Here is an 18050-nt window from a genome sequence, read left to right on the forward strand (position 1 = left end):
GTTGTGGATGAGGTGATAAATGACAAGCGTGGCATCTGCTATAAAAACATACCCCTGTTGGTCACTTTCAACAGTCATAGAGTTGAAATTCTTGCTGCAGATGTGTATGAAACGCTTTTAGGAGACCTGAAGAAAGCTGAGACTATGTCCATAGCAGTGGATGAGTCCACAGACAAAACTGATACTGCTCAGTTGTGCATATATGTCCGCTATTTTGACGGCAAATGCTTCCAAGAGGAGCTACTCGGCCTACTGCCGTTAGAAGGACACACAACAGGCAATATAGTCTTTGGGAAAGTTTGCGGTTTTTTTAAAGACAATTGTCTGGATATGAAGCGTATGTGCATGCTTGTGACAGATGGGGCTCCATCCATGACAGGGAAAGTGAGTGGTTTAGCAGCACGTTGGTCCGCTGTTGCACCTCAGTTGATCTCCTTACACTGTATTGTGCATCAGGCGGTGTTATGCGCAAAACTCAGCGGAGCGCTCAAAACAACAATGGACAGCGTGATGGCTACAATTAATTTTATTCTCTCCACATCGAGCCTCCAACGCTGCTTATTCTGCATGCTGCTGTCAGAAATATCTGCTGAAATGACTGGCCCAGCTAACCTTCTTGGTTTGAAAATCTGGCCCAACTGAATTTGTAATTGAATAGCCCTGATGTACAGTATGTGTCACTGACAGCATGTATGAGATTTCTCTCTGTCAGCAGCTGGACCCCCAATCCCCCATATCAACAGGCAACTCAGAGGACACACACTACCACAAAGCTCTAATAAGCCGAGATTGTGTGTGCCTGTTTCAGTCACACAGTCCTTCCCCCACTATTAATTCTAGTCATAGTTTCATTATCTTTATTGTGACTATAATTGCGACTGTTCATCACACCCCCAACCGGCACTGTCAGACAACCGCCTACCAAGAGCCTGGGTCGGCATAAAAGGGAGTTTTCCCCTTGAGGGAATTACTGGAATTTTTGGGTCTTTGTAAATTACAGAGTATCTATCTGTAAAGTGTCTTGAGATAACGCTTGTTATGATTTGATATTATAAACAAAATTGAATTAAATTAAATATAAAGCTATATCTATGCATTTGAGTGTAATTACACTGACATTGTTTTGTTTCCAGCACTTTTACATTGCCATTTGGATATTTCTGAGCTTCTCAATCATAAATTCATGTACAGTGGTTTTATTTTAACAATCAAAAAATGAGATTTGATTGTGTGTGTGTGTGCCCGTGTGTGTGTGACAGCCAGTTGTCACAGCACATAGCAGAGACACAAAGTGGCAAAGCAGGACAGCCAAACAGCTGCTTAGGACACAACAGCTGTCCAACAGAACTGCTTATGTTATCTCTTGGTGAGTGAGAATAGAGACTTATTGTGGGCTATCATTATTACTGGGCTTATTCTAAATCATTGTGAATCACAGCATAAGCAAAATGCTTTAAATGGAAAACAGAAACACAAAGAGTAGCACAAAAAAACCTTGATTTGCTTCATTTTACAGGTCTGTTACTGTCCTGAAAAAAAGAAATTTCCCTGACAGAAAAGCTCATTTAACTTAAAAAATATGTTGAATTGTATTCTTGCTTTTTCACATTTGTCATGCTTCGGTAACCTGCTAAGGACTGCTAAGGCTAGAAATTACTTTGGAATAGTGCTTTATAAATGTACCAATTGAACACGATTCAATCCTTTCCAGGAAAATTCTATTACGTTTTCAGACTTGATTCAGAAATTACAGACCCTTAAACCAAAAGTATTCTTCTATCACAGCTGGATTCTCTTGTTTGTGGCTGTCATGTTTTGTAATTTTAGAATTTCTGGAGATGGAACTCATTTGACTGTTTGGGCTTTTGCTCCTGAAGTGTTATAGTCTTTCTCCGTAGATTTATAGAAGAAAAAGCTCTTGGTCTTCTGATGAAGGATATCGGCTATTCATTAATGCCTTGATGGACGCTGAATTGTCTTTCAACAGATTTCACAGAGACTATTTCTTGAGTTAAAAGTAGATCTAAATAATGTAATTAATTTAGCCATTGTGAAAAATGTGTTAGTCAACTACAAACTAGGGTTCCGCTAAGTGAATGCCATTTTGAATCAATCCAATACATTTATTTATCCGCAGTGGGACAATTAAAACAATCGTTAAGACTCTTGCTCAGGGGCACCTCAACAGGGTAAATGCTCAAACTTCTCATCTGGGGAAGTGCTGATGGTGCTCCGATACTGGGGTCGAATCTGCAGCTCTGTAATGACTCTCTCTGGGCTATTAAATCTCACCACACCATTTCATTTCCTTTCAGTGATCAAAAGCCCTGCAACAAGATGGGGACAATTGATTTCAGATAAGTGAATGGTCTCTATAACTCAGAACAGTGTATTGACTGTAGATAGTTTGGGCCCAATTATGATTAGAGCAACGTTAGAAGGTTACTGAAGACAAGTGTAGGATAAAGGATTATGGGAACTCTGATTGCCTGAACGTTTAATCATTCCACGGTGGGCCCTACAGTTAGCCATATCCTCACACAATATGGGTTTTGTGTGAGGATATGGCTAACATTTTGGGCCCTATCTTGCACCCAGCACAAAGCCAAAGCCTGACACAAGTGTCTTTGCTAGTTTAAGAGAGATAGAGTTTTCTATTTCCCATCCAGCGCCCACATTGTTTAAATAACAAATGCACCTGCGTCCAACTATGTGCATGGGCGTGCTGGTCTTACAGGATGGTGTGTTCAGGTGCATTCTGGGTGTATTGCTATCTTGAGGCAGCGGAAAGTGATCGTGCCATTGACCAACAAAAACCTGGTCTAAAGTCAGTAACGTAGCATTTAATTATTATTTTGCATAAAGGGACACGCAGCGGCACACAATCATGCAAAAGATTAAAAATAAAAACATTACACTATGAAATAGTAGGTGTGGGAAATATAATCGATTTCTAGATGCATCACAATTCTCTCTAGAGCAATTCAATGCTTGATTCTAAAAAGTTAATAATTGATTATTAAAAATATAATAATTTTGTATATGCACACATGATCTAATAAGACATACATAATATAATTAGGCAAAACACATAAGTTGTTGATCTAGTATATGCCACCTCATGTTTCATGTTCTCCACCTTTAAATAGGCCTCTGACATGGAAAATTACTGAGAGAAAAGGTGACTTTCACATGCATGTTAAAGGCTTAAGCATGGAATCTACACAACAAAAACCTTAGTAGACTAAAGATTTCATTAAAACTTGTTTGTGACAAATACTATATACGTCAAAATGTATTATACAGGATTTTTATGTTTTGAAATCGTGCATGGAAAAACTGTTGCATCAAGATGCATCGATGATCGGTTTAGAATCAAAGCGTTGGCCTCTGCATCAAATCGTGAGGTGTGAATCAATTCCCACCCCTATGAAATAGTATTGTTATATGATCTGCTCACGTGCTTTCACTTCACTTTACGAAAAAGCAGATCATTTTCTACTCTTCTTCCCCCCCCCTCTCCTTCCTGCTTAGCAAATCTGGCGTTATAATAGCAATACGCCAAGGTATAAACGTGCTTGGGTTTTAAAGGGAATGGGAGATGACACTCTGATTGGTTTATTGCTATTACGCCCAAAACACACCTATGATTAATTAATAGAGATGTTCCGATACCAGTATCGGTATCGCCTCCGATACTTGCTAAAACGTTGGTAACTGTATCATGAAGTACTGGAGTTTATTTACCACGTAATAAAGCCCTAAAGAAAATCTACGTTAAAGTAGTTTATTGATGTTCTTCTTCTGTTATAACTAACCGTCAAACTGGATAATAAAAGAAAGTTCTGTGGCGTTTGTTTGACAATGGCTTTTATTTATAAATGATCCATATCTGATCATATTTAAACAAAATACTTAATACTCTCTTCGCCAATATTGTAGTCATTGCAATCAACTTTTCCTGGTTAGGATTATTTGAGTGTTCATTGTTCATGAAGTTTGTTTACCATTCAATTAATCTGCCATTTGAACTCCATTTAAACGATAACTGGATCAACATGCAACTTGAGCAAACAAAATGATTTTCGGTCAATCTACTAGATTAATCAACCAATCATTGCAGCACTATTAAAAAACTTTCCAGGAACCTGGAAAAAATAATCCTCCACTTCTCTGGTAGGATTTTATTGCTAAACATCTGCAGCAAGTGTTTCATTTCACTGCTTAGCATTATTAGGTCTTGGTAGAAGCATGCTGCATGCTTATTGGCTCACTGATGCTGACGAGATTACTACTTAGGTACTGAAATTTGATATTGAATTCGGTACTCGATATTATGGCAGGAAATTTGATGGGTGCCTTAAAAGTATTGAATTCAGTACGCAGCCCTACATGCAATACTTGGTAGTGATTTGGCTCTGCACTTGGGATTTCATGACAAATGAGAACCATATAGCAAGTAAAAAACGTTCTAAAGTAAAAGAAAGTAAAGTAAAGGTGCCTTGGAGCTTTCTCAAACAAATGCAATGTTTCTAACTTAACTACATTGTGAGAGAGAGCGCAAAGAGAGTGAGAGAGAGAATGAATAATGAAAAGGCCAGCTGACATTTAAGAAGGCTTGAAGAAAAAAACCTAGCAAAACAATGTTTCACAGTCCCGAGAGGACTACTGTTCTGGGATCCTACTGTATGTGAGGAAAGAGATTACATTTAACACCTGATAAGGCACTGTCTGATTTGTTTAAGCGTGCACACGTAGCAGCCCAACAGAATGTGGCTTAGCACTGTCTTGTTGAAATGAGCAGGGATGTCCCTAAACAAGACTTTGCATGGATAGCAGCATATGTTGCAAAATCATCAGCTGGTGTAGGTCGAGCTGAGGCTGGCTGGTTCAGACCACTGAAACTTTTTCCAGCGACACTCTAAAATGGTTTCCTTTCATCATGTATCTTTGGTCTAAACTGGACTTTACACAACATCCCAATTTCATTGGAATTGGGGCTTGTACACGCAAACACACATCAGGGTTTCACTAGTTGTCTGTGTGCCACAGGAAGTCCAGGGCTTTAGACTTTGTCTTCTCTGCAAGCACAAGGAGTACAAACGAAACCCTGTGAGGCCCTTAAGCCTGACGAACAGAAGGTGACAGGGAAAGGATGTAGAGAGGAAGAAAAAAAGGATAAGACATAGGCTTGCTTTGTTAAAGCCCCTCATCTTCTAAGTTTATTGACGCCCCAAAGTCCAGTCTGCAATAGGTCTGCACAATTAACGGTTATAAAATCGGGATCTCAATTCACCCTGTTCACAATTTTTTTTTTTTTATCACTTTAATTTCATGAGCCAATGCATTACAAATGCTACTACTGTCTCATGATATCAATTCCACGCATTTCCACATCGTATTTTTCCCTGAATTGTGCATCCCTAGTCTGCCATGGGGGAAAGACATAAAAACAAAACAATAATCTGGAGGCAGGGAAACAGGACGACTACAATTCTTTCATCAGGGTTTGGATGACAGGGGTAAAGACAAAAATTGTCATTCACAAACCAGGGAGGACGAGAGCAACTTATTTGGATAACAAGCTCAGAAGAAGTTGACCCAAATACTGTACAACAAAGTAAGAAAATTAAAGAGAGGCTAAGAGGATGAAATGTATTGAATGGTGTAATCCAGGTAGAAGTGGTGAAAGCAGATGGATGGACAGGGGTCTAGACACCAAAGAAGTGAGACTGGAGTAATTTTTCTTTGGGGAAAATAAATGGGGTTTTAATTCAATCTTTTCTCAATATCAAAGCCCGGATAACAGATGCACTTTGACTTAAATATAATGTGTAAAAGGTTGTATATTAGGCAACGTAATTCTCATACCAGATGGTTAAATTCACACCAGCATTTCTGCCTGAGTAAGTGAGCATGGTCCAAGTACAGTGGACAACTCGGTATGTAAGTAGTAAGTAAGTAAGTCCGTAGACCATACATTCTAAATTTCATGTAAATCAGATTAGGTTTGTTAGATAAGGCTCATTTCCTGTTGCCAGGCCCTTGTTGACTGTGGAAATGTCAAGCAGATATGACAATGTACACTGTTGTTACAGCCACTTTCTCATTCATCACTAAACACTCAAAATAGCCGCCACGCCACGCCCTCACCGTTTGACGAAAAGTTTTTTCTTCATTAAGGTGTCCATTGGATGAAATCACTAGGAGGAGTTTGTTAAAGTTTAACACCTTGACCTTTAGGCCTACTTCCTGTTGCCATTAGGGGGCGCTATGACTTTGAGTAAATATCTGTCTTTATATGTCCTCAGGGTTGGACTCTTATGAATCCTGTAAAGTTTCGAACCAACTCAAGTTACACCCACTTCCTGTTTCAATGGCGAAACACACAAAATGGGCGCCCCGCCACGGCCTTGCTCTAAGACAAAAAGTTTTTCTTTTAATAACTTTTCATCTTTAACGTCTTAAGATGACACAGACAAAATTTGAAGTTGATTGGATGAAATCTCTAGGAGGAGTTTGTTAAAGAACAACATTTTCATTATACAGAGTCACTGTTGGGGTATGGTGTGGAGACCATGCAAATAAAACAGCAGGAAAACAGCGTGAGGTGTAGTGCTCTGTTATGAAGATGTGAACAGTTGAGGGTGTTTTACCTGTGGCTGCAGTATCTGGATCCCTGCCTTGGCGGTCTGCTTCTAGCCATTGGTACAAAGCTACGGGCGAGCCACATGCAGAAAAACATGGAGCGAAAAAAAGAGCGCAATGTCAAAACAAATGCACACAGAAAAGCAGATTAATGATGCATAGGAATGAGTAGAGCATGAACATGACACAGACACTATAAATATCACAAGAGCATGGCATGACACACATGGGTTTGAAAGGGAGTATAAGCATCTAAAACCGCACTTTTTACTTTGTAGTATTATTTCCTTCAGTTCAAGTGTGACATTCCTTTTGGACTTTCATGAATGTTCACTCTTTCAATGAGTAAAAAGTGCCATTTCAGAGGTGCAATACTCAGTAAAAATGTTAAGATGCATTCATGATGGATCTGTGAATGTGTGGTAGCATGTGGTTTAGTGTTAGTGAGCAGTAAACTATTTGGAGTTAAACCAAGCAGCATTTGCACAGCAACAAAACATTTCCAGGAGCAGATAACCACTGACGTCAAATTTAGCTCTCAGTCAAACTACAGATGGTTTCCAATGAAAAAAAAGATCCAAAGCCATGTCCTTTCAAACTCAAATGCCTGAGTTTCTAATACAGGCTTTCTAACATAAATGCGTAGTCTCCGAGCCCCAGCAGAGATAACCCTGATGACATCAGCATGACATCACCCGGATTATTTTCTCAGACTTGACAAAGCTCCTCCAGAGCCACTGAAGACATTATACAACTGTTTTGACAAGGTGAGTATTACTTCCTGGATCACTTTTACTGCTCTTGCTGGGTAAAATTGGTTGCATTCCCCTTAAAGACACTGTCAACATATTTAGTGCAAACAGGTTTACACTGTCTACTGTAAATGTTTGACAAACAGTTAATATATCTGTTGCTGGAAGTACTCTGAGTGTACAGACAGTAGACTAATCCCTGTGAGAGAATCTCTTGTGATCTTGTGACTGGAGTCACCAGGACAAGGATTAGATGCCTTAACCAGTTCTCCACTCACACAAAACTCCCTAGGGAAAGCAAGGCGTTTTACACTCAGAACACTGCTTGATAGATATGTTCATCTAAAGTGCCTCAGTACACTTTTTGAGAAAGTGTTTTGAACACAGCAGAGAAGGAAATCAATCCCTAATCCTACAATACACTTTTAATCTGTACTGCCACATTTTAAACAAAATGTTGAGCTAGATTGTCTGTAATGTTGTAAAAGTAACACATAGTGAAATAGAAATGGCTAGTGTACTACTGCATGTATGCATATACACACAGGCTTGGATTTCAAGGTCATTATAGGGACATAAAGCTGAGACCATGAGCTGGTAAATTCCTAATATAGATTTAGAAGTGCACACTCTGGCCAAGTGTGTATGTGTGTGTGTGTGAGATTTGCACTCTTACACACACACACACACACACACACACACACACACACACACACACACAACACAAGCCCCCCCCCCCCCCCAAACATTGTCAACTGCCAATTTAGGGGACATTGCCCAACCTTAAAACACACACACACACACACACACACACACACACCCACACACACACACACACACACCACCACACACACACACACACACACACACACACACACACACACACACACACACACACACAGCTAATCTTTATGACAGATACACAATATACAAGTGTAGAACATTAATTATGTCTGCAGTTGTGTCCCTGCTGTGTGACTCTGGGACAGTTCCTTCCACCAGCTGTACTGTCTGTACAGATGTTCAGGTGCTGCTGGCTGTCTGAAATTTCAGTAATTAGCACTGACATTTCTTGCTGAATGGTGAATTTGACTACATTTACATTTACCCCGCCCCTCCCCCCCAGTCACTACATTTGCATTAACCTACATCCTGGACCACACAGCTGCCCCTTGCATACAATATATTAACAATGTATAAACCAACCAGTATTGGCAATAAAATCCTTTCTGATTCTGATTTAGTGCAATCTACTTTTCACCAATCTCACCTCTGAAGTAAAACTGACACACAAAGAATGTAGCATCCTATCTTGTCAGGTAAATTGTCCAGTTCACAGTTTCCTCACTCGACACAGACGATGTCTGTTGTCTGGGAGTGAATTGAACGTCTCACCAGTCATTCTGTGAAATGAGAGGCGGACAAAGTGAGGGAAACTGCTCAGCTGCGGTGTGACAGGAAAACCTCACGCACAGTGCTGCTTCTTACATCCCTGCAGTTCTGTCTGCTCACTCTTATCTGCCCATGTTCATGTCTCAGTTCACGAGCTCTAGAACTTTCACAGATAAAATCACTCAGTCACATACTGTAAAACACAATTTAGACATATCCTGGATCATGTAACAAATGAACACACACACACACACACTATGAAGTAGTTTTGAGTGATTTTAAAGATCAGAATTGGCATGAGATCAATAAGTAGCAGTATTAAGCTGATTAGGGATTGGTCGGTCTATTCTGCCGTGTTTAGGATGATTATTAGCCCTATTGAAACTGAAGGAATTATTATTCCTTGTTTTCTGCAAATTAATCGCCTTTTTGAGGGGCTTAACATAATCAAAAACTCAACAAAATTAGCAGTCGCATCAATTCGGGTGAAAATGTACATATTTTAAGAGTTTTGGGAATAGGTAAAAAAAAAATTAACCTACAAAGTAAAAAAAAAAATTGAAAAAATAAAATTCTGCCCTTGCACTATATTTAATGTAGAGTATCATGTAAAGACGAAGATCCATACCATAAACCCAACAGCCATTTGAATTTAAAGTTCAAATTAGTGGGATTTTGTCCATTTCCATAAACTCCTCCTAGAGATTTCATCTGATCAACTTCTAATTTTCATTCTTCATTTTCATTAGAGATGAAAAGTTATAAAAAATAAAAAAATAAACTTTGTAATTTTGTGCTTTTCGTCATCAAAACAGGAAGTGGGTGTAAGTGTACATTGTCCAATTGGCTCGAAACTTTTCATGATTCATAAGACTAAATAGTCCACCAATAACCCAGAAGAGCGGGGCCCGTCCAACGCTGCTTGCAGCTTTAATTGATATTGTTTCTTCACTGCCACTAGCATCATAATCCTCATAATGTCCTCGGGTCAAATTGACCCGTTTCCTATATCACTGTTCTATTTAACTACCCAATTGTAATTACTCCAAATAACATGATTGATTCCACACAACGCTCTTTGGCAAGTACAAATCTCTACTTTCATTAATTTTGGGGGGTCTTATTCAATTTGATAGCTTTTGAAAAAAGAAATTTGAGGGTTTTTTGAAATAGTATTGCGTAAAGGTTGACATATTCCAGTCTGTGATCATCCATCAACATGTACATTCCTTTAATTTTAGTCTAAATAATTCCTAATTTCTGCTTTTTTTTTTTTTTTTACTCAAACATAAGGTATAATTTCCTTAACATGAATTCCAAAAATAACTGTAAAACGAAAGTTAATAAGTTAGTGTTAAAAGAAGTGACAAAGCGTCAAAAGTGTTGAAAAAAAAAAGGGACGAAAATATAAGAAAAAGTTAAAAACATTGATAAAAAGCGTCAACAAAAGTGTTGATTTTTAGTTTTGACGGGAAGACAACACAAGGGTTAATTGCATTGCATGTTGCTCTGCTATTCTTCCAACTCAGTCCTGGTAATAAATAAATAAATCTAGTTCTGATAAAAACCTATAATAAACCCCACATGCAGAGCCAAACCAGCAGTGAATGTATCTACCAAGTATTTTGTCTGATATACAGTATGTTCTTCGTCTGTGCCATAGAGTTTCATTGTTGTCTAAAAACTATTAAAAGACATAAGTGAGTCACACTGTTGCACTGGGTGCCATGTTCATTCACTCCTATGATCATTCACTGTTGAAGATTTTCACTCAATCCCACACACCGTGCAATTTATAAAAGGCCTAAGACGTGATCTAGTTTTGACTTCACTACGTCTTCTTAGTTCATTTATTTGAAGAGATTTTTTTTCTTCTATTTATTTCGTTATTTTGATGTGGGATTTGTTTTTTAAAAAAAAAAACATCAAATTTTTTCTTTTTGTTATTGTATTGTTATGATGAAATACAATTTCAGTTGGACTTGTTTTGAGAGGACAGATCTGTTGTACACAGATGATATAAATAAGGGAATATTTGTCTGCAGCTCATTCTGTTAAATAAACTGAGAAAATCCAATCTGTGAATCGTGTGATCGTAAGTTGAGGGTATCGTTACATTCCTGTAGTTTAGTGTATATACAGTATAAGCTGATGTACACAAGTGGAGTTTGGGTGGCCTATCATGGCAGGTTCATCTGTTTCCTTTCAAATGTATGAGCCTAAATCTAGACAGTGAACTTGATGCATTAAAGCCTTGTGTTTTTGGGGTGATTTTCTATAATTAGGTTGGCTTGGACGCCATTCGTACTACATATAAATGCAGGTACTTGCAGCTGAGACAAGCCACATTCAAAACAGCGTCACACTACATAGTGAGGACAAACCACTCTGTGCCTTGAATGAACGGGCTACTTAATCTTTAAAGGTCAATGTGGGGAGAAAGCCGAGAAAAGCACAAAAGCTCCATTAGAGCAGGATCTTCCCTCAGCAGCTCACTGTACAGCAAACAAAAGCAATAGCATTGGTGGGTCAGTTGATACCACCCCCACAACCCTTTGGGACTCTGTATCGATGCAGAGGATTTAACCTCGGGTCTTTTTTCATTATGATGGAGTTTTTCCACAAGGCTGTCCGTCGCCTCATCCATTTAGCGTTACCTCTGTTGTTTTGTATTGTTTTTCTGTGAGGTTATTTGTGTGGTTTCAGTCCTACCTGTACTATTTTAGTCTTTTTTATATCCAATAAGTGTTATGGCAACCTGAATGAAAACACACACCACTAAGCTAATCACAAGAACACAACCATATATGCTTTATCTAAATAAACTGAAAGGACTATAGCCATCTGTCCTTCTTATTAACAACTGTTAATCTGGTGGACCCAGGACCCAAAGAAATGCAGTGTCAAAATATGTATTAGTAGTGTGATGTATGCTGGGTACAGCTTGCGCTTCGTGGCTCGCTACACTACATGCAAAAACAGAAGAAGAAAGAGAGATCACAGAGACTGGAGGTATTATTTTGTAGCGAATCAAAAATTTCAAGCATCAATGAACACTTTTGTTACCGGGAATAGCCTGGTCCCAAATAGCTAGCTGTACGCATATACTCTAGCGTTGCAAGGAGACGCAACTATGTCATGGCAGGTGTATTGCTCGGGCCCCAAGGAAGTGCAGTGCCGTGTCCAAAAAGCCTGTTTTATTTTTCAATTGGTGAAACGCCTTTTTACTTCTTTAACTTTTATTTCCTTTCACGTCAAAGCTGAACCAGAAGTACGAGCAATCGTTACCCTGTCTTTCCCAATCAGGCTCCTGGGGAAGAGAAGATGAGAGACACTGATGTGTGACACCAGTGGCACACGCCGTCATGAGACTAGTTTTTATAATGACTGAGGGTTTGTGTCAGACCCTGTAAGAAACCCACTTTGGAAAAATGTGTTCATAAAACAGTTCACAAATTTCATTGATCTGTTGTTGCACTGCTTTTGCTTTGCAATTCAATTTGGGAGGCAGCGGTGAGGGCCATCCTCAGGGGCCTGATTGGCCCTCATACTCTTAGCACAGTCTCTTTCACTTATTATGGTACAGCTGCTATTGCGGACTGCTTTCTCAATCCCTGAGTAACCCGTGGCAACCAGACACTTACACCTTGATGAGGGGAGGAGGTGAGGAACGAGGGAAACGATTGCTCTTACTTCTCGCTCAGCTTTCATGTGAAAGGAAATAAAAGTTTAAGAGGGAATAACAGCAGAATAATTAAAATTGCTTTGTTTGTCCAAACAAGTTCCCCTGACCCAAACATGTTCCTCTATTTACAATAAATGTCAAATATACACATTTATATTTTATATTGACAACACGACTAAGCTTTTTGACAGGACCAAGCATCTTCTTTGCAAACAGTGACACAAGGACATGACATTCTGATGGCACTGACATGTTCATCGATGACGAATGGACTTGAGATTTTAAGCAGGCTTTTGTAGGTCATCCATTGTGTGGTGCTGTTTGTAATAATTGTTTTGAGAAAGGGATTTACTGGTTTGCAAATGTCAGGAATGATTCAAGAAATGTACCAAAGTAACTGGGAAAAACTGTAATATGCTCAATTAAATCTTGCTTAGGTAGAAATGGGATTTTTCCATTTATATTAAACATATATCAAATATGCAAAAATCAGCTTTCTTCACCCCGCCCGTCTGTATATCTGCTGACAATCATCAAAATAATGAGGTCATTTCCATCAATAGAAAGCCCACACAGCCCCCATCCGGGTGTCTAGGCTGGGGTATTGTATGATACAAACTGCATCATTAGAGCCACAAATCACTTAATGCACCTCTAATTACATGCAATTGGCCCCAGGAGAATACATATACACAAGTATGAAAATGCACAAACACACACAGTACACTAGAGCTGCACAATTCATTGAATTTTAATCCCGATTTTGGCTTCCCACGGTCAAATTTCAAATGTATCCTAGGCTATGTACTATATTTCAGATAATTTTCATGTAAACATGTATTGAAGCTGTATATTTTCAATCTGGGAAGGAAACCTTGTTTTTGCATTCAACTTTAATCCCAATTTTTTTTTAAATAAATGAGCTTGTGAAAAGTGGCTTTGACCTTAAATTTAACATTTAGCCCACTTTTTAAGAAAAATATAGGAGGTATGTATATTGTGTATTGCCATTCAACCGAAAATACAGAGATATGATGTTTAGTCCTCGACTAGTAGTATATGTAAAACCAGTAATAAAGGCTATTTATAACTGCTTTATGTGAAAATAAAAATTTGTTATGGTTAAAAATCAACAAATAATTGTGATAATTCACCGTGATGTCGATATTGAACAAAATAATCGTGATCATCATTTTGGCCATAATTGTGCACCCCTACAGTACACAATGAGGTGAGCAACAGTGAGGTAGGATCTCATTAGACAAAGGATGTTAAAGCTCCACCCCTTACCAAGGAGACAATGCCCAATTACAACACAACGCAGACATGTGGGGCCTGTTGCCCTGCTAGAGCAACAGAGAATCAGAATCAGGCCCCAGTCAAGGGGCCTAACTGACTGACTGACTTTGTTGTTTCAAGGTCCTGCAGATTCCTATTACTGTGTGTAAATGTAAATCAACGACAACTCAAAGTGCTTTTACAGGAACCAATCACCCACATTCATACAAGGCTGCCGTGTATGTGCCACCCGCTCATCAGATGAACACTCACATACACTTCAATGCGCAGCAACTCGTGGTAGAGTGTCTCGCCCAAGGACACTTGACATGGGACTGCAGGGCCACCAACCTTCCGATTGGCAGGCGACCCCTCTACCACAGAGCCACAGCCCCCCCGTTTTTGTATATGTGTGTGTATGTGTTTCCTTTGGAGGCAGACCAAGCAGACAGACACTAATAAAGCAAACTCAGCAACCGCCACGGCCGACTACAACACTGTGTTTCACCTGCAGCATAAAAGGTACAGGCAGTGTGTGTTCATAGCTTTGACAGCAGCCCTGTGGTCGTCATTATTCACAGTCTCCAGGGCTTATATGCCTTGTGCTACTTCAAAAGCATCTGCTTGTGCATATCCTCAATATCTGCTGAATATATAAATCTTCTCCCTCAGCAAGCCAGTCATGCGTTAAAAAGCAACAATGCATCTGGGGCAGAAAAAGAGACGTTAGAGTACACGCAATCACTACTGATGTAGAAATATGAGCTAAAACATGCAACCTTCATCACTCAGATCTGGCTGGAATCTGAACAGGTAGAAAATGGAAAATCCACACATACAAATTTATCCATTTATCATCGTTTGTCAAGTGATGCCATCCAGACACATTTTACACATTTCTGTCCAGTCATCCGAGCACATTAACAAGCCTTTATACATATATACATATCTCTTTAAAACTAACCAGCATCCTAATTATCACTCACAGACTTTGCTCCAAATTCACTTTTACTGTACTTGCAACAGAGATTGAAAAAAAATTCTGTCTGCAGTATAGATCAAGCCATCAATCACCCGCGAGCGTTTTCAGGGCCTTGGGCTGTTTTGCATCTTTTCATGGTCATTTTGAGTGTTTTCCAGTGGCCCCCTGAACCCATTGGTTTACTGGTCCAGTAGTTTATTAGGACCCCCGTTAGCTACAGCATTGCAGCAGCTGTTCTTGCTGGGGTCCATAAGTAATCCATCCATGATTTAGGATGGAGGATAACTGATTCAGTGAAGGAGAAAATGGAAAGTATCTGCATGCAGAAGTAAAGCTCTACAATCAAAACAGCTATGAAAAATAAAGTTCAATAAAAAGTAATGGTATCTTCACCTTTAAATTGTTTTTTAGCGGCAAGCCAACAAAAAAAAGAAAATTCTTCTTCATGGCCAAAACTCCCACTACCAATCAGCAGGAGTTGATCTACTGCTCCCATCCATTTGGCTTCACCAACACATTCCAGCACCCTGTGCTCAACCAGCAGCACCTGCTACAACTGGGCAGTCCGCCCGACTGCCCACCCCACACACACACACACAACCCTCTTGTTCTCTCTAAATGGAGCTAGCGCCAGCTACACCAAGGTTTGCTGGGTGAGAGCAGCCCCCATCTATCTCCTTGGCAACAGGACAACTAAAAATTGAACTATCGTTAGGGTGTTGGACGGTGGGGAGGCGGCGGAGAACATCTTCTAATCTTTTAATCATTATGAATTATCCTTACATGATAGGGATCCAGGGCTTCAGTGAACCCGGATCAGAACACAGGGCAAGTGTGTGTGTGTGTGTGTGTGTGTGTGTGTGTGTGTGTGTGTGTGTGTGTGTGTGTGTGTGTGTGTGTGTGTGTGTAACAATGACCCAGTGTCCCAGTGCCTGGGCTAAACTGGCTCTATTGGCCTATTCAGGACAGTCCCGTGGTGATGTCATCACTCTGCCATGCTGTCAAACACTGCTTTGTGGCGCAGGAGGAGAACGGAGGGAGAGAGGGAGAGAACAAAAAGAAGGAGGCTGGGGAAGGGTGGTTGATGGTGGCGGATTCATTTTCCTTCAGGCACATGCTGTGGTTGCCCCCTTGGGTCCTTCCATCATGGAAGGCTTTGGTGTCCTCTCACTGTCCCCTTAGATTACAAGATGCTGTTGATCTACTTCTCTGTGAACTGACTGATGAAAGGTGCAAAGATAACCCTCACCCCACTGAATGAAATCAGTGATAGACACGATGAATAGGAGGTGTTTACATATGCAGTGGTAAAAGATGATGAGGCACTGTCACTTCCGTGCACTGAGGGATGGTCCCCCTCGGGGGAAAATGTGTCCCTACAAGTCTATTTATCCTGATTAAGCTGCCACACAATGGCAATAGTCCAGCATTCTTTACTCATGACACAATCGTGTCAGCAGGCTGCCTGCAAGTATGAGAAGAGCTCTGCTGCAGCTTGGCATACCAACTAAAATAACTTATTACAAGTGACGTGTAAGTTAAGTTCTGTATGGAACTACTTTACATGACGTGACGTAGTAAACCATGATCCTCTCCTAAACCTAACCAAGTATGTTTGGTTACTAAACCTAACGTAACCAACAATAACCACATGATTAAAAATGAGGACTTGTTGATCTGCTGCCACGGGCTTGGGCGATCATTTCGGAAAGGGTGTTGCAGTAAAGAGTATGTATCTTTCCCACCCTATCTTTAAAAAAAAATAAGCATTTGATTCAGTAGGGATGAGAAACACAGCTTATTTCAATATGAACAGTCAAACGGGCAGGAAGTAGCTGTCTTAGCTGATCATGCGTGTGTGTGTGCGTGTGTGTGTGTCAGCAAATGACAGCTGTTCACACAGCAGCTGCAAGGCTATGATGAGGTGGTGATGTGCTCAATGGGAGTGAGTCTTTGTAGAGAGAATGTATAGAAGTTCAATGTTAAGGCTGCCAGGTGTGCGGGTCAGGCTCAGGTCTCACCTGGCTACACTGCATTCTTAATGGGTTTAACAGAAATGCTGTTCCCACTCGTTAATAAATTCCAGTCTATTCTACTGTGCGGTTTTTCTTTTCGTTCTTTGAGACGCCGGGGGTGAAAACATCATCTTAGATGGCAAAGGTGACAAAAGCAGCAACAACCAAGTCCGTGTGTTGTCTGAATGAATACAGACGATGAAGGGAGTGCAGCAGCGTTACATGAGACATTATATGAGGGGCGGCTGTGGCTCAGTGGTAGAGCGGTTGCCTGCCAATCGGAAGGTTGGTGGTTCGATCCCCTGCCCTGCAGTCATTGTCGAAGTGTCCTTGGGCAAGGCACTGAACCCCGAGTTGCCCCCGGTGCTGCGCATCGGAGTGTGAATGTGTGTGAATGTTTATCTGATGAGCAGGTGGCACCTTGTTCGGCAGCCCCGGCCACAGTGTATGAATGTGTGTGAATGGTGAATGTTTCCTGTAGATGTAAAAGCGCTTTGAGTAGTCGTTAAGACTAGAAAAGCGCTATATAAATACAGCACATTTACATTTACATGAAAAGATGTAGCCGCTAACGGCGAGGGATGACTAACCGAGACAGAGAGACAGATCCGAAACGCAGTGAGCCTCGCAGTGATGCTGAGATACAATGAGACGTGAGACAGCGAGGGCACAACCAAAGGGCCCGAGAGAGAGTTTAAGTCAATGGGAAAACAAACAAGACTGGCAGAATAAGAGACGGGGGGAGGAAGAGAAAGCGTAGGAGAGCGGACAGCTGTGGAGTCGGCACAGCCAACGTTTCATTCTGTTTTAAAGCCGACATGACAACACACTAGTTACACAACTGTAGGAAGCTTACCCTACACTCTAGATGTCTGGACCAAACAGCTAAGGGTCACAGTTTGGGAGGAGGAAAGTCAATTTTACAAAAAAAACACACAGTTACTCACTAATCTGCTGATCACTTTCTCCTCTCCAACAGAAATTCTGTTATCATTCATTTATTATTTCCTGTTGCTTCCACTTTGCTTATTTGATCACTGTCATGATCTTTTTTTAACAAGGGCAGTGTACAAAGAACATCAACTTTATACAAAGCAATGAGAGTTTTAGTAGATATTAGTAGTTATTTTACGGCTGTAATTCCTGGGTGTTATGGTACTACGAGCACTTCCCGCACAAATGTTTCAGATTAAATGTCTTCCAGCAGACCAAAGTGCATAACCCTAAGTTTCTATTTGGAAATACTTGCAAGAAGAGTTTTTTTTTTTTTTTGTTTTTTTTAACCCATGTGTTGTCTT

The 18050-nt window shown here is 40.2% G+C and overlaps 1 protein-coding gene across 7 annotated transcripts in view; it reads right to left on the minus strand.

The window, feature by feature from the left end:
* Positions 1–18050, minus strand: part of LOC116673488 (DENN domain-containing protein 5B) — a gene marked incomplete at its 5' end in the record, with an annotated part of 86106 nt that overhangs the window by 47109 nt on the left and 20947 nt on the right. For 5 of the 7 annotated variants that reach the window (XR_004327849.1, XM_032505848.1, XM_032505846.1 and 2 more), the window contains 1 exon segment: positions 6657–6716. Coding sequence is in view for 4 of the 5 variants with exons in the window: in XM_032505848.1 (XP_032361739.1) it covers positions 6657–6716 (60 nt within the window). 7 annotated transcript variants of the gene reach the window in all.

This window comes from Etheostoma spectabile, chromosome 23 (genome assembly GCF_008692095.1).
Source record: "Etheostoma spectabile isolate EspeVRDwgs_2016 chromosome 23, UIUC_Espe_1.0, whole genome shotgun sequence".
NCBI lineage: Eukaryota > Metazoa > Chordata > Actinopteri > Perciformes > Percidae > Etheostoma > Etheostoma spectabile.